At 38.6% G+C, this 25,017-nt stretch overlaps 2 protein-coding genes across 2 annotated transcripts; one reads left to right on the top strand and one right to left on the bottom strand.

Annotated features, from left to right (window-relative positions):
* Positions 1–1,230: 1,230 nt before the first annotated feature.
* On the bottom strand, positions 1,231–12,907 carry itgb3a (integrin beta 3a). Its single transcript, XM_087839970.1, has 15 exons — positions 12,756–12,907; positions 11,674–11,759; positions 11,012–11,216; positions 10,502–10,754; positions 10,193–10,355; positions 9,725–9,886; positions 9,542–9,637; positions 9,365–9,454; positions 9,116–9,250; positions 8,606–9,035; positions 4,364–4,586; positions 3,841–3,941; positions 3,487–3,603; positions 2,929–3,095; positions 1,231–2,554 (listed from the first exon to the last, which is right to left on the bottom strand). The coding sequence occupies exons 1-15, from the start codon at positions 12,889–12,891 to the stop codon at positions 2,489–2,491; spliced, it is 2,430 nt and encodes an 809-aa protein (XP_087696096.1). The 5' UTR covers positions 12,892–12,907; the 3' UTR covers positions 1,231–2,488.
* A 6,744-nt stretch (positions 12,908–19,651) lies between these two features.
* rprml (reprimo-like) lies at positions 19,652–21,483 on the top strand. Its single transcript, XM_006798275.2, has one exon. It carries the CDS (start codon positions 20,068–20,070, stop codon positions 20,401–20,403), a length of 336 nt encoding a protein of 111 aa, XP_006798338.1. The 5' UTR covers positions 19,652–20,067; the 3' UTR covers positions 20,404–21,483.
* The last annotated feature ends 3,534 nt before the right edge of the window (positions 21,484–25,017 follow it).

Below are 25,017 nucleotides of genomic sequence, written 5' to 3'. Positions count from 1 at the left end.
TGTTACTTTTGATTAGCATGTAATTACTGTGGCAAACACTGAATCATTTTTAACAGAGTTCTGCAAGACAGCAGGGCGTTACTTCACAGCTTTTTATTCTCCTAGTTTGTAGAGCAAATTTTACTCACGCCTAGCTGTGTTGATACGGGGATCACTATTAATCCTACCGCCTGTGTGACATCACAGCTTCACCAATCCTACATTCAGGTAAATATAATACAATAGAAGCAAATAATAAACATAAAACATTCCGTAACAGCTAAAACTGCATATAATGTTAGGCCATTTGTAAAGTTTACCAATTTTGAAGTAAGCCAGAAGTTAAACCTGCACCTGCATGTGGCTGTGAACAATTAAATTACAAGTGGGGTTAAGTATCTAACCCGTTTTCCTAATATATGAAAACACAGTAAATTCAAACAATATATTGTTTATGAAAGGGTTGTAATTTTGTAATGTAGTGGTTGACATACTTGTGCAGGCTTAACTTTTGACGTGTATGTGCATTTTGTGTTTCCATGTTCAGACTGCTTGTAGGGGAGAGCTGCCTTTTGTTTTGTGATCCTGTTTTCTCCTGTTTATGTGTTTTTAGGTAGGTTATGGTTATAGGTTATATATTTTGTTTCCTTTGGAGTTAGGTAAGTTTCTTTTATTTTCGTATCAGGGATGTTTTGTTTGTTATGTTGCCCTTGGCTCTCCCTGACGTTAACCCTCAGTCTGAACCAGAACTTTAACACTAGCAGACCATAAACTTCTTTTTTTTAAAATAATACCATTTTGACTCCTCCTTCATTGTTTTAACTTTATGTTAGTCCATTCTAACCCCTGCACTAGCCTGGGGACAAAGCCAGAATATTGAAATACTGCAAAGCAGTTGAAAGCAGTACTGGGTAACAATTTGGATACTTGTAGTGATGACAGCAATATGTAGATAGAAGAGAAGTATATCATATTGCATGAACTGCATACTGTAGATATGTGAAAGAATATCCTGTGTGCGTCAAAACAGGAAGTGTTGACTGACTTGAATGCAGATAAGTTGTTGCAGAATATAGTTTCCAAAACACACATCACAGTGAAACTGTGTGCATGATCATAGCTAATTCATTATTAAAGTATTGCATAAAATCAAGTGACTATAGGCTTATTTTCTATTTCTTTGTGCAGGGATTTGATCTTTGTATAAATAGAGTTGGGAGACAAAACAAACAAAAACAATTAGCTCCTTGCTGAAGAGTGTATGAGTGAATGTTTATTGCAATTTCAATTTTCTGTTTTAAGTCAGATCTTAATAAGCAAAAAATATATATACATTTTTCAAAGGAACACACAAGTGACACACAAAAGTTGCTTGAATATTTGTGTCTTCAACTTAACCGCTAACAACTTTAAAAGATTTGAAAAAATGCAAACATCCTGAGAGAACCACGAATGTAAAACCAAAATGTACGTCACATTTTAGAGAGGCTAAAAAAGTGTGGCACAGTGGTGGTCAGTAGAGAACTGAATCAAATCGAACTTACATTTACAAAAGCAAAGGCACAACAGAGCACAGAATAAGTTATATATTTTACAAAAGAAAAAAATATATATAAAAAATCCCCAAAAGCACCAAAATAGAAGAAAATCTTTATAGAATTATGCTATAAGATTATTGAAGTGGCAATTACTTTTTTGCATTCAACCTTCTAAGACCCAAACTTTTTCATAGCATGCATTTTTAATTGCTCTTTGCTATTTGGGCTGATTGGGACCTGATGAATGTAAAAACAAAGAATTATGTGATTTTTGTTTTTTTTACCTGATTTTTGTTTCTGAGAAAAATGAGATCCACATATGAGGACATTCACTTCAAATTTTGATAGAACAGTGGAACTATAATGTCCTCATAAGTGGATATCAGGACCTTGTAGAGCAAAATTTAGTATTTTGGTCTAGAAAACCCAAAATGTGATGTCCACATATGTGGACGTCAGGTCCTAGGAGGTTTAAATACAGCGTACATCCCAGACATCACTATGAACTAGATCTGCAGTAGCTGAATTCTTGCAGTTTCATTGCTGCTACTGTTATAACTGACTATTAGGAAAAAGGAGAAGTGGTAATGGGTGTACAGAAATATTCATCTAAAAAAATATTGCAGTGGTGGACACAATACCACAAAAATGAGAAACCACAGTAACAACCAATCTCCTTCTCTTAAATGCACATTTAGTATTTTAGAACACACCAGAAGTGAAACAGTGTAGAAACAGAATGACTAAGAACACAGCCATCTGTTCTTTATAACAAAACATTTTGTTTTATTTTTTACCTTTTATATTATGTACAATCATTACATCAAGTTCTTGACCACATTAACTGCTTTTTCAGCTACAGTAGCTGGTCACATGACAGTGTACAGTATGTTCATTTGCAATCCATTTCTGTGCTGCTACATTCCCTCTTTGTCGTTGACCCCTGAGATTTTCCTCCTGGCCATTAGTCGTTAGTTTCCCCGATATGTTACATTAGTAAAGGTGGAGGTGGCTCCTTTGTACAGAGGATTGTTAGCCTATGAAAATAAAACAGTGTTGTTTACTTCAGCTCCATGGTGATATGTAACATTGCCATATGCAGGCTAGACTAGAGGGCAGATATATTCTGTTATTACAGTGTATTGGCATTACTTTACTTGTATTTAGAAAATCACTTTTTAAAAAACAAAGTTACAAACAAAGTAAGTGCTGAACAATAATAAAAGCAAGTAAAAAAATGAATATCATGGAAACAATTTAAAATTCAAAAGAATAAAGAAAAAAAACCTATAAATATTCATGTTTGGGTCTTAAAATTGAAAAAAGATTTGTTAAAAGCACTAGAGGTTATAGAAAGCCAAACGATATTGCTTTTGTTGTACTCTGGTGTTTTAATGGAGTTATTTCTCACCGTATCCCATTTGGCTTTGGCTCTCTCCTCTTCAAACTTGGCAAACTCTCTGCGATCTTTGATTGTGACCAGCAGCTTCCATATGAGCAGGCCAACAAGGCCCAGTAGCAGAATGGCTCCAGCCACCGACAGCAGCACCACCAAGATGTCAGCACCAGGCTGGCACTCTGACAGACATGAGAGAGGGAGAAACTGAGCTAATTCACAGTTTTTGGCACCATCGTGTTTGCTAAGAAATGTAGTGCAATCAGAAGTTAAGCAATCAGGGCAATCTGGTGAGAGACATTTCACAATTATTTGAAGCATCAATGCTATGTGTCTGAGTTTCTGTGGTGTGGGAGAGTGTGGATGTGGTTAACTGGCTGATCATGTGTTCTTTAGATAATAACACATTACAAGATGCACACACTGTTCCCCTGTTGCTATGGCTGTCCAGAAAAACAGACGGAAATGGAACTGTAGCACACACTATTCTCCCCTAATAATGTGCCTAAATTATAACACTCAGTTCTCGGGCAGTTTAAGAATCCCATAAATGCACACAAACTTTCACAGTACCTGGTTCTTTCACGACGCTCAGAATGGATTGGCCACCATCATCTACATAATACTGGAAGTGCTGCACGCAGTCGTTCTCATCTTTGTACGAGCAGTTTACTCCGTTGCGTTTTTCCGCTTGTGTGGGACGAGATCGTGTGAAGATGAAGAACAAGGTAATACATTGTTTTAAGGTATGTTTATGAGACTAAAGTATCGAGCAGTCCACAATACTCTTTGACCACAATGTTTTCATGAGGCCTCCAAATACTTTTAATTTTATTATGCTCATATGATCTGAAGCAGAAATAAAAACATTACCACAACAGGCCAGGATAGCAGCAATAAAGAGACTAGAAATGGTGGAGTTCTCACCCAGGTTATCCACTACTTTAATTTCATCTGTGCACATTCTATTACAACTGTTGTCTTTGATGTACTGTCCTCTCTTGAAGTGCAGACAATCAACACACTCCCTGCAAAAACAGTAAGTGGTTCACTTCGTATGCATTCAGTGGACATCACACATTACATCTCTTATACACGATAGCGTCTGCACTAAAAAAATATGTAGGAGTAGTTTGTGTTATGGAATGTGGAAAACGTAATCAAACTGAGTTATTTGCAGAACATTATTTTGCCAACAACAGGTAGGGCCCTGAGAAGCCAAGTATGCTGTCTACACATAGGGATGATTTGATAATTGTTCAATAAGTTGATCAATCACTTACCCTAAAATTAAACAAGATATCTCACTAATCCAGTGAAATTGTTAGGTTGTAAAGTGACAAATTGTAGGGTAAATCAATTTGTCCAAGGAAAATGTGTCTACATTTGGTTGAAAATTACAAGTTCCCATATGATTTTTCTGTTGTTTTGTCATCTCCGATTAACTCACTTTTTTAGCGTGCAGGCATCAGGGCAGGTGGGGCATTTCTCACAGGTGGCTCCGTAGGCACCGGGCTGAGTGCAAAGGCAAACGCCACAATCACAGATACCCCGGCTGCTGCACAGGAAACCAGTGCTGGACATGCAGGTGTCTGTGCGTGTGGTGCAGTTGCAGTTTTCTCCTTTCCATCCTGCGTCACACTTGCACACCCCACAATCACATTTCCCGTGACCTGAAAGAATGAAAAAGAATGAAAAGCTAATTCTTTGTGGCAGCATGGTGATGCAGTGTCTAACATGGTAGAGGCACAGCAAAAAGATCCTGGGATTAAATATAGGTTTCAGCCTGACTGGCTAGACCTGGGTAGGTTCATTTAGGTGAAGGTGTGACTGTAAGGTGTGCACATTTCTGTAAAAAGACAGTGTCATTTGTGGTATAAAGTGAGTTTTTGGCAAGACTATAAAAGTGCTCAAATTTATTCTGTTATACTTGAAATAAAAAATATACAGTTTAAGTGCACAACTACAAGAAACACACACAAACCTACAAAATACTACTTGCATAAATATAAATGAATCTGTGTGCACATTTGTCTGTGTGTATACTTACCTATATTACCTAATTAGTGTGCTTAGATAGGATGAGTGTTATTCTTCATGAAATGAATGCAAGGTCACTGTAATGTTCTTTGAAGGAAGTGGAATAAGAGAGCGAGTGTTTGAGAGAGAGATAAACCTTTATTAGACCCACTCGTGGGAAATTTGTTAGAAAAATGACCAGAACTAGCATGAAACAGTAGTACATGCAGAATCCAACTGCTAAAAATTATGAGAAAATAAAGAGGAAATAAGAAAGAAGCTCAGAAATGAGCAGAGCTGCTGTAACAGGCTGCCGCACATGGGGGGCGCCAGAAGTAAAGAGTGTTGTACTATGTTTTAAGTGATGTGGTTTTATTGCTTAATTGTTTTAGGTCTATATTTAGATCTTCATTGTTATTCATTGTTAAAAATGATAACTTTGCCTTTGTCATGACCTTCTTTGTTTGAACTGTTTTGTTTAAATAATAAAAAGCGTTTGAAAACAATCATCTGTTTCAGATCTCTTCCCACATCATTTGAATCTTCCCTTGAAAATGCTGCTGTGTTAAGCAATAACTTGGTAGCTGTTTTTGCATCTGAATTACTCAGCAATGGGCGTCATGCATTTCCCTTAATCATCCCCATTGTGAGAAGGGCAGAAAATGTTCTATTGTGAAAGTACAGTTTAATGATTCCTGATCCCATCGGGCAAGCAGGCACACACAGAGCGACACAAACATCCTCTGATGTTGTGAAGCACAGAAAGCATGGAAACACCCAGTCATTTTAGGAAGCTCTCATCCATTTCCTGAGAAGATTGGTTGGTGAGCTTTTCTTCCTGCATTACTGTGCAACACCCCACATCAGCACATTACACCACCTTAGATATTATTGCAGAGCCCCAGCGACAACAGGGTAGGAAACTAAACAGGATCTGGCATTGGATGACTATGAGCCAAGCGAGTGAGTCACAGTCCATCTGGATCAGACAGGGGGAGTGACTAGTCTTGAAAGATTACAGAAGTTGTAAGGGTAACTAATTCCAGAGCTCAAAACAAATCAACAAAGCTTCAACAAACAATTCCACCGTGTTCACCCTGTCAGCTGAGGCTTTTCTTTTTAAAATGTGTTTTAAGCAGGGCCGTCCGTGTTAATGGTTAACAATTTCACATATAAAGCCCGGCGGTGGAGTTGTTGTGTAATCTTTCTCAATAACTCTGTCAACAACATAAGAGCTGAGATATGTATAAAGGCTTTGGAAACAAGAAAAATGCGTAACATCTATTTGGTTACAAATGCTTTGAGTCACAAGTTAGTTTTTGTTTTCCTCTACACAACAGGAGTCAGTATTTGTGCTGCTTTCATTAACTGAAAGATGATTCACAAACATGAAAAGGGGTTTTTAGTTTTACATCATGCTCATTTCTTTGTGAGCAAGCACAGTTAATTAAACAAATCCCAGAGCACAGGTTAATAGTGGGGCCACGATAACAGGACAAGGACAGGGATAAAGACAGAGTACTAAAAGATAACCGTACATTGTTGGAGAAGAAGCGGAAACAGAATCAAGTGCAGTGTACTGATGAGGAAAGGTAAAAAAACAAAAATCCGCAGAGGAATGCAAACTTTGCTGTAGTCTCCTCCCTCCTATTTGTGCTCCCTGGGGCTATGCTTGCTGGCTCCTGTTCTTGAGCCCTGAAACAGCTTCATATCAGTAGGAGATCTGCACACCCACAGGGAACGTCACAGAGATTTAACTTTTCTTATGCCCTGTGTCGTGGTAGCTTCAACTAAGATGCAGCCAAGGGGCACTCGTGCTTTAAATACCACTTCTGCACACTGCGGTTTAGCACTAATGCTCTATAGACTGACTTACACCAGTACTGGCTTTGTGTCTGCAAAAGTTAATCTCCCTTAAGAAAGAACCTGTGTGAGCATTTGCCTTGTTGACACAAGTATGTCACATTTAGATTTCAGCTTGACAATATAAGTTTATTTAAGGTAAAACTTGATTCCAGAGGATGCACGCCTAATTTGGGGCTTTCATGTCATATTTCTGCACTTTACTGAAAATTACAGTGGACTACTAACTGTCTCAAATTTCAGTAATATACTTGTAAAATGTGGGTGACTGACTAACATCTCTAAAATGGATTTTTCTTACACATCCTGTAATGAAAGCTGTCAGGATCTTTCAGGCTAACTTATTGTGTCTGAATGCACTTTCTTATAGCTCCATGAGCTTTGCTTGTAAGTACATGATTCATGGTATTCACGTCCTCACTACTGTAGAAAGAAGAGGTACCTTAGTAACACAAGTCCGTGTACTTGACATGTTTACTCCAAAGCTTGAGTAAACACAGACCGAGTACTAACCTTAATAGGAAAAGTTTCCTTATTTCTTTTAAAAAATAAAATAAAATAAAAAGTAGAATATAGAAAACTTGAGATTCTCTTCATTTCTTTCTAGTTAGGGTTAATATGCACAAAGTCTGCTCTGCTCGTTACTGATAAAGATGAAAGAGCAGTTTCCTGTTCTACTATTAGTCATACTCCTTCTTACCAATCATAGAGCCAAAATGCTGCAACAATAAATTACTCAAGGACAAAGCTTACTAAAGTTTTATTATTGTAATTGAGTAACTCTGTAGTGAGTTGCACCAACTTGCATTTGGGAATGATAGAGATAGCAAGTGCATATCACAAAAACATGGGTGTGTTCTCTGACTGGCCTTCTACAGGGCACAGACATCATATTTGCAGGTCTGACAAAGGGTTGGTCATTTGATAAGTATGATTGCTTATGTTTAATAATTTTGTACTAATTTACATGTCTGTTATAAGCAAGAAAAGACTGTCTTAATGATGGCACAGGAACTTTAAGTACCCTAGTTTTTTGGCTTATCTACCTATGTAACAGGAAAACTATGTAAACCAACTGAGATATGTTTATATACAAAGAGAGAAAGGAAGAAAGCATACAACAAAGCCTCAGAGCAAGGAAAGAAAAGGGAAGAGAAACTTCATTTTTCCTGCTCTTAGTGAAGAAAAACAGCTTTTAATATGATATAATATTATCTTGTGTATCTTTAGTGCCCTGCAGGTAGTTCAATGCCCATGATTTGATATTTTCAAAAGCTGATTGAGTGAAGGGGGATTTTGTGTAAATCCCCAAATCAGCATGGAAACATAACCGCAAAACTAAGAAAATATGCTTGATGTTTTAATAACCTGGACATTTTTACAAAGTCTCTAGAAATTCTTTAGATCCTTACTACAGATGTTATAAATGTCATGATTTTAGAATAATATACTTGCACATACCACTGCACGTTTACTTTGATCGACTACGGATAGAGTGTCACGATGACCTGGATGTGGCCGTGAAAGGCCATGTGTATGACAAAAAATTGTTTTTTGTACTGTATGTGGTTGTCTGACCTAAATATATTGGGTGTAGCACGTGTGTGTTCCTCTTGGTTCTTAGGTGAAGCTAAAAGCTTTTTGCACCTTGATGAAGCAATGTGTTGCCTCCTTTGCTCAGGAGGCAATTTGTTCTGTCAGTGAAGACTGATATCCAGTTTGTGCATCAGGTTTTGTGCTATTGCAAAATGTTAAACTGATGGTTTAAGATTTGACAATAAAAAAACAACAACAACAACAATTTACTTACCAGAACACAGAGCTCCTTTAAAGCGCAGACAATTGAAGTCATCGCATTGACAGTACTTTCCCCACACCTGACCAAACTCTCTTGTATGACACGAGCACTGTCCACACAGACAGTCGCCTCTTCCACTGCAGATTGGGCCGTCTGGTTCCCGGATGCAGTTGGCATTATCAGATGGACTGTAGTCTTCAAGTGAGCACTCACAATGCGGGCCCAGCCGACCTGGGTGACACTGACAAACACCACACGTGAAGGTCCCGTTGCCGTTGCTACAGAGGGGGCTGTTGGCTTGTGCCTTTGCCTCACACTCACAACCACAGGCAAAATCCACCGTAACCTCAAGGGCATCTTTGAAGCCAAGAGGTTTGATGGTAAAGGTGCGACTCTTCTTCTTAGGACAGCTCCGCAACTGAGCCTCAACACTGAATGACACCTGAAGAGGAAGAAATGCCTCTTTGATAGTCTGTGTAGAAATACTGGATGCATACTGAAGATTCCTGAACCGTTACTTACTGTGTCTCCAATCTTGAGGCCACTACAGGACTTAATTCCGGGGATGACCTCTCCATTTAGACAAGTGGCGTTGAAAGAGAGATTTAACTCCTCTGGGACATTCAACAGCTCCAGCTCCACTTTAGACCGAATTTTCTGCTCAGATTAAAGGTATAAATCACATATTGGTTCTAGTGTACCTTTACAGATCAAATAGACAACATTATTTTGCAAATTCTACTTGTCTTTCCAACCTCAAAAACTCCTTACCGCATATGCCTGCTCAATAAGCTGAATAACATTCCCAGAATCACCAGACAGAGTTCCCACAGTTGTGCCTGGAATAAGCTTACTGTATTCCTGGCAATAGAGACATTGTGTTAAGATAGTGAAAGTTTTTTACAATAGTAAATTTATCACGTGACACAAGCAGTCCATTTTCCTTACATTGTAAATTGGTATCACTTCGTTGGTCACAGCAAAAACTAAATTTATGTTGTTTGTTGTCATTTTTTCCGTTAAGAGCCCCAAAGAGGGATAGTCCTGGAAGACACCAGAAGAACGTAGTTTGGAAAAGCGGCACTTTGTCCAAAAACATTTAAAATTATGCATTTAACTGTCTCTCTTTACCAGCAATGTAGATTTGTTGTAAAGATTGTCACTATCAAGGTGACACTCTCCATCATTCGGTTGGACAACACCAGCTATGCGCGCATCCAGAGCAATATGAGTTTTGGCATCAGTGGTAAACACCAGAAGATGCGACGCATCCGGACGCCAGCCAATCTTATCCTAATTATGATGGATACACAAATATAATATAAAATATAATATAAAAAGTTAAATATACCAAAAAACAAACAAACAAGATAAAGCATACAGCAAATGTATAATTAAGTTGAAAAAACTACCAATATTTTGTGTTAAAAAAATGCAAAATGAGCTGATAATAGAAAAGTATATGTTTAGAGACTTATGTGTATATTTAAAATCAGCTACTGTAGGAAAAGAAAACATTTTTTTTGTCATAGGGGCATACTGTGTTGCCAAATCTCTGAGGACGTGTATCTGTAGTTGACATATTTATGTTATTTATACCTTGCACACCACCGCCTGCATGACAGCATCAAATCCACCCTCTGGAGCATCCCTGTTTCTCGATATCTGCTGTTTCCTCACCTCCTCAGTGAAGCGAGATACCTTGTCTGTCAGTGACAGCACATTCTTGAAACTGAACTGAGCCTGGCATTGCGCACTAATCCTGTTTATATTAAGCGTGAGATAGTGGGAAAGTGAATCAGTGAAAAAGGAAAATCGATTTCAAGTTGCTAAACACATCTGGTAGAAAAATCTCCACCAGAGCTCCTTATCTACTTTAAACCTAACAACAGCCTGCATCATACCTACCCATAGCACGGATTACTGACTGCCTGTGAAGGAAAAGTGTACATGTATGGGGACATAGTCTTGTCCACAAAGGCCCCAAACCCCATATGCAGGTTGCTTGTTTTTTTGCCCATGGCTGCAGCGAGATCATTGCCCAAGGTGACGAGGCGAGCCAAGTCATCGTTCATTGAATATGAGAGATCCATCAGATAGTAGAGGTCCACGGGATAATCCTCCACCTGTTTCACAGACACAGTGAAACGTTTGGCATCACCTGAGGGGAACGAGAAGAGGACCACAGGGTTGGACAAGGGACAGAGGATAAAACTGATTAATTACACAGCACAATTAACTCAAAAGGTGTCCACTATCAGGACAAAAAGATGTAATATTAATATCAGTTTACAACCGTCATGCTATTTCTGCATGTAGAACAATAACAATGACTCTTTATGGCCGGTTGCATAATGGTGCTGTTGCATGTATCTCCTGATCTTTATACAGATGATATCTGGTTGGGTGTTAACATACCTAGTCTTAGAGTCATGTGGAGTTTTTGAGGCTTGATCTGAGTAACATCTTTGGCTGTTCCCGATGCCTTGTCACTAAGCGGCACATCCTGCTGAATAGTGAGGGTGCTGGAGGGAAACTCCAGTGACGCTGCGCTGCATCCTTCTTTCAGTAGATTCACTTTTAGGTCACAGCGAGATTTGCCAGATGCCCCTTTCCCAAACTCCTGAAACAATCACAGCCATTCTGTTGGGCCTTTTGCATTCATTAGTTAATTTAATGCATATAATACAACAGCAAGTGGCTCCATAGTGTAGTGGTTTACACATTTTCTTAACAAACAAAAGAACCCCAGTCTCCAGACATTTTGATGAATCCCTTTAGTCATCTGGATGCCCCCCCCAAACAACAAAAACAAAAAACAACAACAAGAAAATTGCCAAACAAATAACCAATATCTGTGGAGGTGCCTGCCCTAGCTATCTGAATGCAGCAGGACAATTTTCTCTTAATTATGCTTGAGAGCCTAGGGTGTATATCTGTGTTGACTAGGTACCATGAAAAAGCTTTAGAGGGTGATGGAATGAAGCAAGCTGGTGGGGAATGAGATTTCAGTTCTAACTTGCTTCACTGAGGAATGAGGGGGAGGAGTGAGTAGAAACTGTGTCTATGTGTGTTTTTACCTCCTGAGAGCACCATGCACAGCTCGGATGAACAGCCAGACACTGTTGACATGTTGTGACCCCTCGTGATGTGCATATATTGGAATCTGTGAAAATGACACCCAGAAAAATGTAAAAATACATGCAATACTATAGAGTATTTGTCTTTTCTTACTTTCTAACCAGTTGGTATACATTGTTGACTGGTTTTACACGAAGTAGCACTAAGATGCTACTTTTCAGATACTATACGATTCTAAGTGTTTGATACAGTCTAAGAGGATATAATTAAATTCTTCAAATTGAGTTGAATGTGTAAAAACAAGAGGCTGAAAAAACCCTTTCAGCCTCTTGTGAGGCCTTTGGGTGTGGCTGATTGTAGATTAACACTGAAACACGGTCAGCAGTGATAAGTTTGTTAAATGTGAGCTAAAGTAAATGATCTGAGAGAATAAGTATTATATAAAAACATGAACCTAAGTTCGTTCAGTTCATAAATAAGTGCCAGTAAGTAATTATAGTCAGGCATAGTCAAAGATCATCTCATGTAAATGCACTTGCTTACTACACTCACCTGATTGTATGTTGCTTTTCATTCATTCATTCACAAAACTTAAGTTCATTTATTGATTGGCTTTGTTTTGTAACAAGTAAAAATGATCATCAATGAAATCAAAAGTTAGTTTGAGTGCTAAGGTATTTAAGTTGAACTGATGACAAGTGAAAATAAAATAAAATTATTAGTTAAGTTGAAATAATGAGCGTTATAATGTGGAGTACAGAGAAGCCAGAGCAGGTCACTTTCCAATGGGACACACATCCCGGCTATTTTCACTCCCTTATAAGGAGAGCTGGCGAAAGCTACGAGGAAGCAGCGCAATTACAGATCCTAAACAGCAGCGCCTATCTAGTTAAGATATTCAGCTGCGGTTTTATTTTTCCTTTTCAGAAAATTGTAGGCTATTAAATAACTGTGATCACACGCACATGTATCGACTTTATGCTACGCGGAACTTTCAAAGACATGCGACAAAAAGACACATCGGCAGGTGAAAAAAAATAGCCTAAGGCTGAATAAAATATTATTAATAAAACCATCTTACCGCAAACGTTTGATGCTGTGGACAAAAGGAGAACCAGTATAGCTAGACGGTCTGTTAAAGTTCCCATGACTGGACAGCAAATGAACCGGGATCTGAAGTGAGTCGTATGTGTCTGTGCAACTTCACGCTTCCTCATTCTGCATGTTGGGTCATAACCCACCGCCTAATACTGTAATAAACTCCCATCCACTGTGTGTACAGTATTTGTGCCGTGACATGTTTAGACTGCTCTCTTAGTTGTTTGATAACCATCGGTGCTGATGGATTACTTGCGGGGTTACAAGAGTGTCCAGAGTGTACAGAAAGTGACTCATCGGAGTGAAATTAGGAGTCTTTGTACCTTCTAGAGACATTTTTAAGCAGGTCTGCAAAACTCTGAAAGCTGTGGCTCAAACAAGTGATGAAATGAAACTGATTCGATTTTGAGAACATCAGCAGTTTGGCAACGCTTCATAAGAAATAAATACATTTTTAGTTAAATATTGCTTTTGGTGGAAAGAGAAATCCATCAACAGAATAAAATAGCTCTTCACTGTCGTTGTACACGTGCAACAAAATTGCGCTAAATGATGCTATTAGTTTAATCACTAGATTATTATACTCTAAGAATGGCAAAAATGCCTATAAAAAAGAGTACCCACCAGAATGAATGCATTATTTTATCACTTGCGATAAAAGTAGTCTACAACATATAGACTACAAATGCCTATTAGTCAGAAACCTGAACTGCAGTGGCAGACTACAAGTGTAAGCTTTACTCATTAGAGACCTGTGATTAAATAGAGCTTGTATGGTGGCTTGCTGTGAAAACCTCAGCTGGTGATTTGTGTTGCTTTGCATGTAAACACTGCTTAAAGTGGCTGTTAAATCCTGTTAAATGTTATTCGCTTTGCATGCCTCCATGCCCTCTACTGGACCGATAAGAGTACAGCATATAACAGTCGCCTCAAAATGTGAAATGTGTTCTGGCAAAACTAGAAACACATGACATATCAAACACTAAGATTTTATAGAATCCCTAGAAGAGAAAATAGAGTAAATGGCGATAGAGTAACAGCAATAAGTAAGTGGCAACTATTTGCAGGCCTTTCCTGATTTTGTTTTAATGTCTGGCTTTGCTTCAAGCTATTATTAAAAGTTCACTAGAGACTTGAGTTTCACAGCTTCATGCCACGGAAGACCTCCCTCGATTCCAGTAAATGTTGGAGCACTTGGACATGTGCCAGCTTCTATAACAATAGAACAAGTAAGTTACTTAAATAAATACATTTTAAAAATGAGAAAGAAATTAGATAAACAATTCCCTACAAAAATCAACCCTGGGAAGTTTGTAGTGGCAGCGGTGTGTTTATGTATGGTCGTGCTTGTAGAAGCAGACAATGCTTCTTATCTGTACATTTGTCCATTTATTGAATCTTTATCCCTGTGTCCCGTTCTTAATCTCTGTCTGGTTGCTAAGATACTGCTATCAGTGTCCAAGAATTGCCACTAGAAGAAATGACAGAAATAGAGAAATGAGTAGAAAAGCTATAATAGTTAACTGTTCTACTGGTATTAAGCTGTGGGTGTGGGTGCAGTGTGTAGGTAATACACTGCAGGCAATGAAAACCAAACTTCAGTATCGACTGATTCGGATCTATTGGCTCTAGAGCCATCTGTGGAGATGAGTGACATATTGGGATGAGCATAGCGCCAGTTGTCCTGAATAAAGAGCTGCCGACTGGGTCAGATGGCAGCCAATTAAGACTGAACAAGAAGCAAGGAGTGGAGCAGGAGGAAGAAAGGGGGTGGAGGGGTTCTGACCTATGTTACAGATCTATCTGGAGCCCTTTAAGCTTTACGCTGAGTCTGAAAATGCTGTCACACTGGTCCAATATCCAAACACAATCACGCTCGGGCAAAATCAGCTTTTGGTTAACTGCACTCAGCATACCGTTTCCTGCTTTGGTGGGTTTAGCTGGCAGGTGGGAAGGTCAAATCGGGGATATGAGTTTTTAAGGTGTATTTCAGGTGTGCGGTCAGCCAGCTTATGAAATGCGCCCCACGGTCACTGACGTGGGAAAATGTGTATTTGCGTTATGAAGTTTTGCTATCTGATCTTCCTCCTACACTAGCTCCTCCGGCTCTGCGGCTTACATTTGCCTCCCGGGGGATGATAGCTTATATGTGAAAAAAGTAAAAGTAAATAAAAAAACATTCAACTGAGAACACACGAGGGGTGGACAAATGGAAAGGGGGATTTTCTGCTGTTGTTTTTTTAAGACTTCAGAACCGTGGGAACTCTACTGTGGCCTGCTGTTACATATAGAGACAGCTGAGGGAAAAAAGGGCTTGAAGATGACAAAGTGGCTGAACATTGAGAGTAAACAGGCAGACATGATGAGGCACATCATGGTAGCCTGCTTACTGAGATGTGGGGTTATGTCTAAGTGGAAATGAGGTTAATGGGTGGCATGAGAGCATGAGATGTCTGCACAGGAGAGACAGGAGAGGAAATTCTTAAATTAAATGTATAAGTTCTGCAAACTGCAGACAACACACATTCTTTGAGAGTCTAATATCCACTTGTATATAAACTAAAGAAGTCACTATCTTCTTAAAAATAACTTTAATGATTGCTTTGTGTAAGGTACGTATCCATGTCATTTATGTCAATGTATAATTATTATAATATAATTATGTGTAACTGTGAGTCCTATATGTGTTCAGCTATTTCAGGTTTTCTGTGCAAGTGGTGTAAATCCACTGTTATTAATGACAGGCAAAGGGAGCTGCAGCTTGCAGTATGTGCGAGCAAGCTCTCACGAGCCAAGCAATGATGAGAAATAAACCACCCGAGACAGTCCTGTACTGTTGCCTTGTATTATGTTGTGCTTTGATTTGCCAAACACTTTGTTAGGTGCACCTATCAACTGATCATTAAGGCAAATGTCTAACTGGCCAAACACATAGGAGCCAATAACATTTTAGACATTTAAGCATGGCCAAGAAAACCTGCTGAATTCCAACTGAGCATCAGAACGGGGATTCGGGTGAATTTAAACAAAATTGGGAAAATTTGCTTTGCCTGAATAGTTTGGATTTATGCTGCAATTGTTGGTGGTGTAATGGTGTGAGAAACATTTTATTTGCACATGTTGGACCCTTTAGTCACATCTGAGCATTGTCTGAACACCACAGCCTACCTGAGTATTGTTGCTGACGTCTCTGCATCTGACGTCACTGCAACGTATACATTTTCCAGTAGCTGCTTCTGGCAGGATAACATACATTCCCACAAAGTTCAAATCATCTAAAACTGGTTTCTTGAATGTGACAGTGCGTTCAAAGTACTCAAATACCCTCCACAGTCACCAGCTCTTAATCCAATAGAGCAGCCAGCATATCTTCAGCAACTCTGTGAAGCTACCTTGTCAATATGGAGTGGTGTAACATTTGGAAGATATTTTCTTGGTGCACTCTGGATGGCTGACAGGATTTAAATTTCTGAATGTACCTGAGTATTGCTGACAAACACTCCTTCATGTACCCACCTTTTGACGGGTGCAAGATAACATGCTACGTCACAAAATCAACTCAGACTGGTTTCCTGGACATGACAATGAAGTACTTAAATTATTCAAATCACCTCCACAGTCACCAGATTTCAAGCGATTCATGGCATGGATATGCAACTGAGAACTGCGGCTCCATAACATAGAGGTCAGCACATTTGGCTATCACATAAGAGATCCCTAAGGACTAAGAGGAGACAAAAATCCCTGGGAGGGTTGCATCAGGAAGGGAATTTGGTGTTAAAATCTCTCCCAAATCAAATATGATTATCCATCTGCTTTGTGACCACTTGTGAATGAGGGAGCAGATAAAACAAAATTATGTGCAGCTGGCATCTGTGTGATGCAATCATGTCAAAATGAACCAAAATCACAGAGGAATGTTGCTAACTCTTCTTGAATTCATGCCTTGAGGAATTAAAGTAGTTCTGAAGGAAAGGGGGGGATGAAACTGCTAGCAAGGTGTACCTAATTAAGTTTATATTGTATACCTGATCAAGATAATAAAGTTAACTTTGATGTGACAGATCCAAAAATAATACATGAGTTAATATTATGGGGCATAATTAGCTGATTAAGTAGTTTAGCAAGTTAGCTGGACAGCAAGTATTTCCTCTCAGATATTAGTTTTCTTCAGCTATCAAGCTAAGGTTGGCCAAGTAGCTGTAACTTGGTTACACTGTGGGAATTTAGTTATTTCACACCAGATCAGCCCCATGAATTTTGATGACCTGCCTGACCCCATCCACAGAAAACAATATTTATCAGCCTGTGTTTAATCTACAAGAAATGCTGAAAACATTTTCTTCTGTGATAATGTATTTATTCATATTTAATATCAAAACACACTTTTTAAATGGAAATGAAAATGAATCCTTCCATGTGTTTTTTAATTTGCTAATAACTGGACATATTAGAAATCTCATAATTAATGGGGAGGATGTTTTGAGGAATTTTGGTTATCTTTGTGTTGGAAGGGTTTGAAAAGGTGAATGTAGGCCCTGTGTCGGCAACTCAGAGAAAAAAATGATGTATGGGTAAGGAACGGTAGGGACGTGGGTGGGGTCAAACACCAAATCTTTGTTGCTAGGGATGTCTTCACTTAGTTTGTGTTGCTAGGCTGCCAATTCCCTCATGTTAAGTGGAAACATTTCCCCCCTTCTGCTCCGTCCAGGCACCTCACCGCTCCCTCCCTCTCTTTCTCCTCTAAACCAAAATAACTTCACCAACCATCTGTCACTGGGCTCACAGGTCTACTGTTGCTTAGGAACAAGTCGGGCACTCACATTCATGTATGCATTCTCATATGAATATATTTTCATCTACAGTTATACTAACAATAACCTCCAGTTATGTCTCTTCCTGTGATCCTGTGGTGCATCAATGAAATCTGAGGCATTCACAGGAAAGTCTCTGACGCTCTGCTGAGTTTGAAGTTTAAATATGCAACAGGTTAATGAAGTCTACGAAGCTTCTAACGTGCAAAACTTCTTGAAAAACCACTTAACAATGACACGACGAGCTCTTTGTACTTGTGCGTCAGAATTTGCTAATTAGTTCAGAAGAATAACTGAAGTTTCCTCCTGCTGATTTTGCAACTACTTTTTCGTCATTCGCACATTCTTTGAAGTTCTGTAGTTTAAAGCCTCAAGGAAGCATTGGTACATATTGACAGAGAGATTAGGTGTTAGTACAAGCTGCTTTCTATAATCACACTAAAGTGAATAATAGAACAAAGTCAGATTGTACAGCACTGATTTATATGCTGGCAATCAACTTGCAGCAACCAAATCGAAAGGCTAATGAGATGATTTGATCTTATTGTACACAAAAAACTACTCATTGTTCTTCTGTTGTCAGCCATTAATAAATTATCTGAAAGTAAACCACCCCCAGGCTCATGGAAAGTATTTGTGATTGAGCGAATCATTGTTTGTACACATGCCTGTCAGTCGCTGGCTGAAAGCTGCTTACCCAGAAATTAGGAGCACCCCAAATTGAATTTCATGGCCTTTGTTTTCAGACAAACAGAAGATTAATCTGACAGACTCTGCACACAACTTTTGGTAAGTTTTATAATGTGTGAGGATGACTTTTTTTTCTTCTTTCATTAATCTGCTGAAATGTATCGTGGTTATCTCACAACCAAACAAGTGAGGTATTAGAATAAAATAGAAAAAACATGTTTTTTCTTTGCTTTAAAATTTGAATGTGCTCATGCATAACTGTGTCGTATATCAGCAGTTTGAGGAAGTCACAGCAGCTGTGAGATAATAAATATTAAATTGGTGCCTATTCAGCCAAGGCAGCTTAATACTCTCTACTTTGATTATAGTACTTCTTTTCAGCAATTTCTAAAGGTTAATTTCTGATTAAAACTCCAACATCTCAATAAGAAACTCCACAAATACTTTCATATATTTGTCACTGACCAAAATGAAACCTCACATTATGTGTGAATGAGTGAAGGAGGATAACATTATTAATATAGAAAGATATTCCAGTATATTAAAAAATCTTTAACTGATACAATTGCATGAAAGCTCTCATTTCTTTTTCATGCCACCAACAGTTTACACGTGAACGTCAAAGTAATATTTGAGTAACACATTCCAATAAATATGAGCTCAGAAATTTAATTTCAGCAGCAGCCTGGAGGAAAACACAGAGAAGTTTATTAGTTCAAGTCTTCATTTCCAAGTTACAGCTTGCAAATACTGCTGCCTCTCTCACCTCCTAAACCACAGTCACATCTTATTCAGAAACAACAACAACTAAAAAAAAAAAACCCCAATTAGAATCAATTAACACCTCTCATTTATTATTCAGTGCAGGTGGTCAACTTATTTCTCACTGAACACAATGTTCATCCAGGTAAATATTTTCCCAAGAAGCCACCACAGTTAATATATGTCTCAATCAGTACTAGGGAGATTTGTACAGCTTTTAAAATGTGCATACATGGATACTATGTTCCTCAAGGAGAAAAGAAAATATTTTAATAAGCAATTTAACCCCATTCGTGGGGTACCTGAAATACCTTTACATGCTTTTTAACAAGCATCTTCGTATTTGTTAAGCTAGAACTGTTACACTACTCAGATCAGTATAAAAACAAACAAACAAACAAACAAAAACAATAAAAATGAATTTGAAACAGGTGGCAGTAAAAAACAAGTAGGCAAAACTATTTTCTTTTTTCTTTCTTTCTTTCTTTCCTTCCTTCTCTCCTTTTTTGTGTATTCAGTAGCGCTTTATGGAAAGCCACCTGACCTCCTCTATTGAGGAGCGGTGTTGTGGTCCACGGAGAATTCATCATCACTTTAAAAGGCACGAGAGATTTGGCACAGTGGAAGAAAACGCTCGCAGGCGAGCTCGGGTGCGCAGGGAGTGTCTCTTAATACACCATCGGGGAACACCATTTTGCACTTTCCTTCCTGTGCAGAAGACTCGCTAAGAATTAGAGAAACTTGGACTCTGAATTAAAGAAACTTACCATATTACTTGATCCGACACTCTCTGACTGTAGCGGTGCGGTGATGTGGATGTGGTCATTACGCACCGAAGCTTTGGCACACCTCGATGTTTGGCTGCAGAACTGGACTTCAAAAGCTTGTTATTTCTCGATACCTTCCTCTTATTTTTTCTCTCAGTAGTCATATGACACTAAGTTTTGCTCGGTGTCGGGGTTTTATAGTGAAACTGTCTGCCTACCAGTTGGAGTCGCGTGATTTGCTGCTAACAACCCACAACAAAAGATGAATGTTTCCCTCTTCAACGTGACCCAGGACGCAATGTTTAACGGCAGTCAGAGCCTCGCTGGGACCCTGGCAACATACTCCGGCAATGCAACCGACAGCGTGGTGACCGGCGACGGCGGAGGGTCCCTGGTACTGCTGCAAGACGAGCGCAAACTCTTCGTGATGCGTGTGGTGCAAATCGCAGTGCTGTGCGTTTTGTCACTCACTGTAGTGTTCGGTGTATTTTTTCTTGGGTGCAACCTGATGATTAAGTCGGAAAGTATGATTAACTTTCTGGTAAGGGACCGGAGACCCTCCAAAGACGTGGAAACTGTTATGATTGGGCTCAGCTAGTTCACCTAGATGGAGAGATGGATGGAGAACCGGTATGGGGATCTGTTGCACATTTCGAACAGCGGATCAAGATCTACATCTGCATGTACTTATCAAAGTGTGTCCTTGTGACTAAGATATGCAAAAACATGACCTTCCGAAAAAAAAGGACTACAGGAAAGTAGTCCAACGACCAATGTTTGTGCGTAAAGTCTGTGCGTAAAATAAGGGCAGCTGTTTACACGTGGGCCGATCTGTTGAATATTTTGAGTGAATTTATCGTTGCCAACTTGAACAAAGTAAAAAACATGTTTACAAGCCGTTACCTCATTTTTGATTTGTTTTTTTTTCTGGTAAATTTCGAATGATTATTAATGTTTGGTTTAAAAAAAAATATCCAAAAGCATGATTGTGAATTTTTATAGTTCCACGCCTGCCAGTGTACTCTGTGGACGTGATGAATGTGTATGTGTGTATTCTCTATACAAAGTTTATTTTTCTTTTCTTGTTCTTGCTTGGTACACTTTGCGTATGAAAAGCCTTTCGGGTTTTCAACAAACTTCGTTACAGCTTTATGGAGTGACTCTGGTCCTACTTGGCATGCTCGCTAACTGCTCTGTAGAGTGACTTTGGATCTGTTTTGCACTTTGAAATCATCGATGCTGCATGAATTATTTTGTACCAAAAACTTGAAACTGCGGCATGCAAGTAAAAAGTTGTAACAACTATCTTAAGCTTTGTCAACTGTTAATTAATTAGCACTTTGTATTATTTAATTGTTTTTAAACAGAACATGTTCAGAAGAAAAGGCTACAGTGGTATTTCTCTTGTAATTGCATTTTGAAGTCTTTTAAAAAAAGTATTTCTCCTTAACATTCAGTTGTGATTAATCCTGTGCTGCACAGATCTCTGAAGAACCGTGTTGACCTTCTTTTAAAAAATGTGAGCTCAGATCTGACCAGACGTGTGGAATAACCTTTCTGTCCTTTCACATTACATCAGATTGTTGATTATTCACAAAGTAAAAGCATTATATCAGTGATATCCCGATTTAGGGGCACTTTAAACATTCACAGGGTAATTTTTATGTATGGAAAGAAAAATTACAATGACCAAATGACATAAAATTCTTATGGTGGAGTTTGAGGAGCAGTATCTGTCCAAAATACAGCTACAGACATCCAAGAACTGCTGTTATTCATTTAATACATCTTTTTCCCGTTAATAGTACATCCCTGTATTTTCTCAGCCAAAATATATCATTTTCTATTTGAGTTTTAAACAGAGAAAAAGATTTTGGGTTTCCACTGAATTCATCTCAGCATTTTGAATCAATTTATCTTCTCTTTCTTATATGTATCTGCACCTTCTCCTCTTTCTCTCTGATGTACCCCACTCTGAAGCAACCGATGTTCTCATTATTTTTTCAGTACTTGATAGGAGAGCTCGGGTAGATGAATCCTTACAAACACACCCATGCATTCACACCTGTGTCCACTGACCATGCACACAAGACAGCGTGTTCAACAGACCATCAAACTCTGACAAAGGCATGCCGGTGCATCTCAGACAAACACTATGAATTAATAAAACACATTAGATAATTAGACTTTAATGGCTAAGAACAACTCCACACACTATTTCAACACAACATGAAAACCTGTATTTAAACATCTGGGTATTGATCTGTGGAATAGTTCAGATCAAGATGACCACAAAAATTGTATAATATAGCCAAGAGAAAATAATATGGAAGCATAAATGTTTAAACTTTATAGGGATCAGTGTCATGTTTTCTTGCAGACAGGTAACTGCAGTGTGTGGTGTATCCAGACTTTCTAAACAGGAGATCAGATGACTTCGCTGCTTTCATTTAGTAGAGAGAATTTCTATTAAAACATTTATTTTTACTTAATCTTTTCTTCTAAATCCTTTAATTTTGTCAATACTCTGAAAAAAAAAATCCAAAATTATCCTGGTATTGTTCTCATAAATGTCTACTGGATACAGGGAGGCGCATATGAATATTATTTATCATTTATATATTAACTGTTGTATAACAAGCCATACACTAAACACACGAAAACACCTCACACCACATCTCAAACTTTCCCATAGCATTAAGTGTATGGTTGTTATAATCTGGAAACCACAGCAACAAGTGGGCTCTATTCAAAATGATCTTTTAGTTCTTTACAGTAAAATATACATGTATGCAATTTTTTTATGGAGTAAAATACATGCAGTTATTCAGGAAACATGCTCTATAGGTTGTAGGAGACACGTAAGGTGTTCGCTTGTACAACAAGACAACAAGAAGGTGACGCAAATAATGTGAATAACTGGTAATATGACACTTACATGCATAATCAGTTGGCCTGCATGTGAAAATAAGAAGTTACAAATTCTATTCATTTGCAGATATTTTCAAGCCAGTAATTGTACCGCTCAAACGATGAACAGTTCAAAGTATATCCCCTTTCTTTGAATCTTCTGTAATGTTCTCACATAAATGCTTATTCTCTTGACTTGGCTGAGTGCCAATTAAAAGTACTTACCTTCTTGCCAAAGACCCACTGTGAACTGTCACATTATGAGCACTGCTAGTCGCCCACTATCACAGATGCATATGTTAAAGAGTTACCACGGAGCAAAATCCACGTGTCTGCAATCTGTTGTCAGTGTGCATCTTTATAGGGATTCTCGTCATCACCTGAATGATCTGAGACAATTTTAGAATATTGTTTAGAGAAGAACATCATGTGCTGTTACTGGGCCTGCAGGTTGAACTTTACAAGGAAGCATAATTATGATTGTGACTAAGACTGCGTCAGCTAAGGTTGACACATGGTTAATTATTACAAGTGCATGAAGAGGATATTAAAAGGCTAATGTAGCAGTGCAGGAACAACACATTAGCATGTTATCCCTTCACCCCAATCAAAATTTGTGCACTTGTGTCTTTGGCAAGGGTTTGTCGCGTTTCAAGATCTCTCTCCAAAAGTGTACATTTGACTGTCAAGAAGCATCACTGCTGACCTTTTACAACACAGACCTCACAAAAAAATAATGAACGGTGTACTGAACTCATGACAGAAATACAGGCGATTAAACTGACTGTGGCATTTGACACTTAACCATAACAAAGATAGCTCTCACGTGAAGCCTGCCTTTGAGCGAGAATCTTTTTGAAATCTCTGTGAAAGCGTCTTGTTCTGCCATCTATTTGTCAGCACGAGCGGCGTTGCGTAGATAGCCATTTTTAATTCCCTCGGCATTTTTGATTAGGGGGCAAGACGCACAAAAGATCTGCTCTCTATGCCGACGCGGGTCCCACAAGGATGAAGTGGCCTTTCACAGACCCATTCATTCTGTTTCTAATGGGATGTGCTGTATTCAAAGGAGGAAGTAATAATACATGCAATGAAGATGAGGAATGGAAACGCTATCTCATATCTCACACAGGTGGATGTAAACAGTCTTTTTCTCTGTCTCTCCCTTAGGTGCATGAACACAATTGGAAAAGTATGACTTGGCAGTCATTTCAAAAGATGTTGCATGACCTCTCATTTCCATCAAAATCAGTGGAATTTAAAAAAAAAAAAAGGGGGGGGGGGATTTAGTGTAAACTCATAGGCATCTGTGCACAAAGGTGCTGATATGCCCTCAAACAGACTCACTGCCTTTTCTCCACATCATCCATGCAAATTGTTCCACGTGCCAACAGTCCTTAAATTCAAGTTCATGAATCTTTAAATCAACCTATTATGTGCAGGCAAATGAACAACAAACAATAAAACTGCCTCATTCAGTACCCACAAATCCAAGAATGTGAAAAGTTTCCCACATACATATACACACACACACACACACACACACACACACACACACACACACACACACACACACACACACACACACACACACACACACACACACACACACAAACAGTTAATTAATGGGTTTCAGACCATCCACAAACTGATACACCTACAGCATTTCACACTTGGAAATGTGTTTCTATGGTGGCATATTCTCAGCTTGAATGTGAGCGTAATTTAACCGATAACACTGTGCTGTCAGATACAAGCCTAAGGCATTTTTTCCCCCAGTTTTTGGTTGATGTGACGGTTCACTGGGTTTTTTTTGTACTTGTCCAGTGATGAAATTCACCTGTCAGTATGTCAGTGTGTTCTCACTCCATCAGGTCTGTCCACTCCTCTTTCTCTGATGGCTTTTATCTGTCTGTACTTTACAAAAAACCCCATCTTTCTCTATAAAGTGGCAACACCGTTATTTTCACAGACACACACACACAAAAAAAACATGCTGTCGCGTAATAATGGAATAAATTAGGAAATAAAGAACAACAACGAGGTGACAATATTTGATTCAAGAATTAGTCAAGTGAAAGAGCGGCCCCGGGGCATAAAAGGAAAGGTAATTTGCGAGTGAAAATAGAGAGCGATAAAAGCTTTACACTTTAAAGAAATTAATTATCCCCCTTCTTATTCTCTTCTTAACCGTTGCGGGCACTTATTTTATTTGCGTGCTTCTGAAAGCAGAATATTAATAGAAATGCTTACCTCAAGGAGGTTTTTACACATTTGAAAGGTGGGACTACTCAATTCAATT

This window comes from Neolamprologus brichardi, chromosome 4 (genome assembly GCF_056152115.1).
Source record: "Neolamprologus brichardi isolate AB-2024 chromosome 4, ASM5615211v1, whole genome shotgun sequence".
Taxonomy (NCBI): domain Eukaryota; kingdom Metazoa; phylum Chordata; class Actinopteri; order Cichliformes; family Cichlidae; genus Neolamprologus; species Neolamprologus brichardi.
The sequence above is the reverse complement of the archived record's forward strand: the minus strand, read 5'-3'. Positions and strand labels throughout refer to the sequence as shown.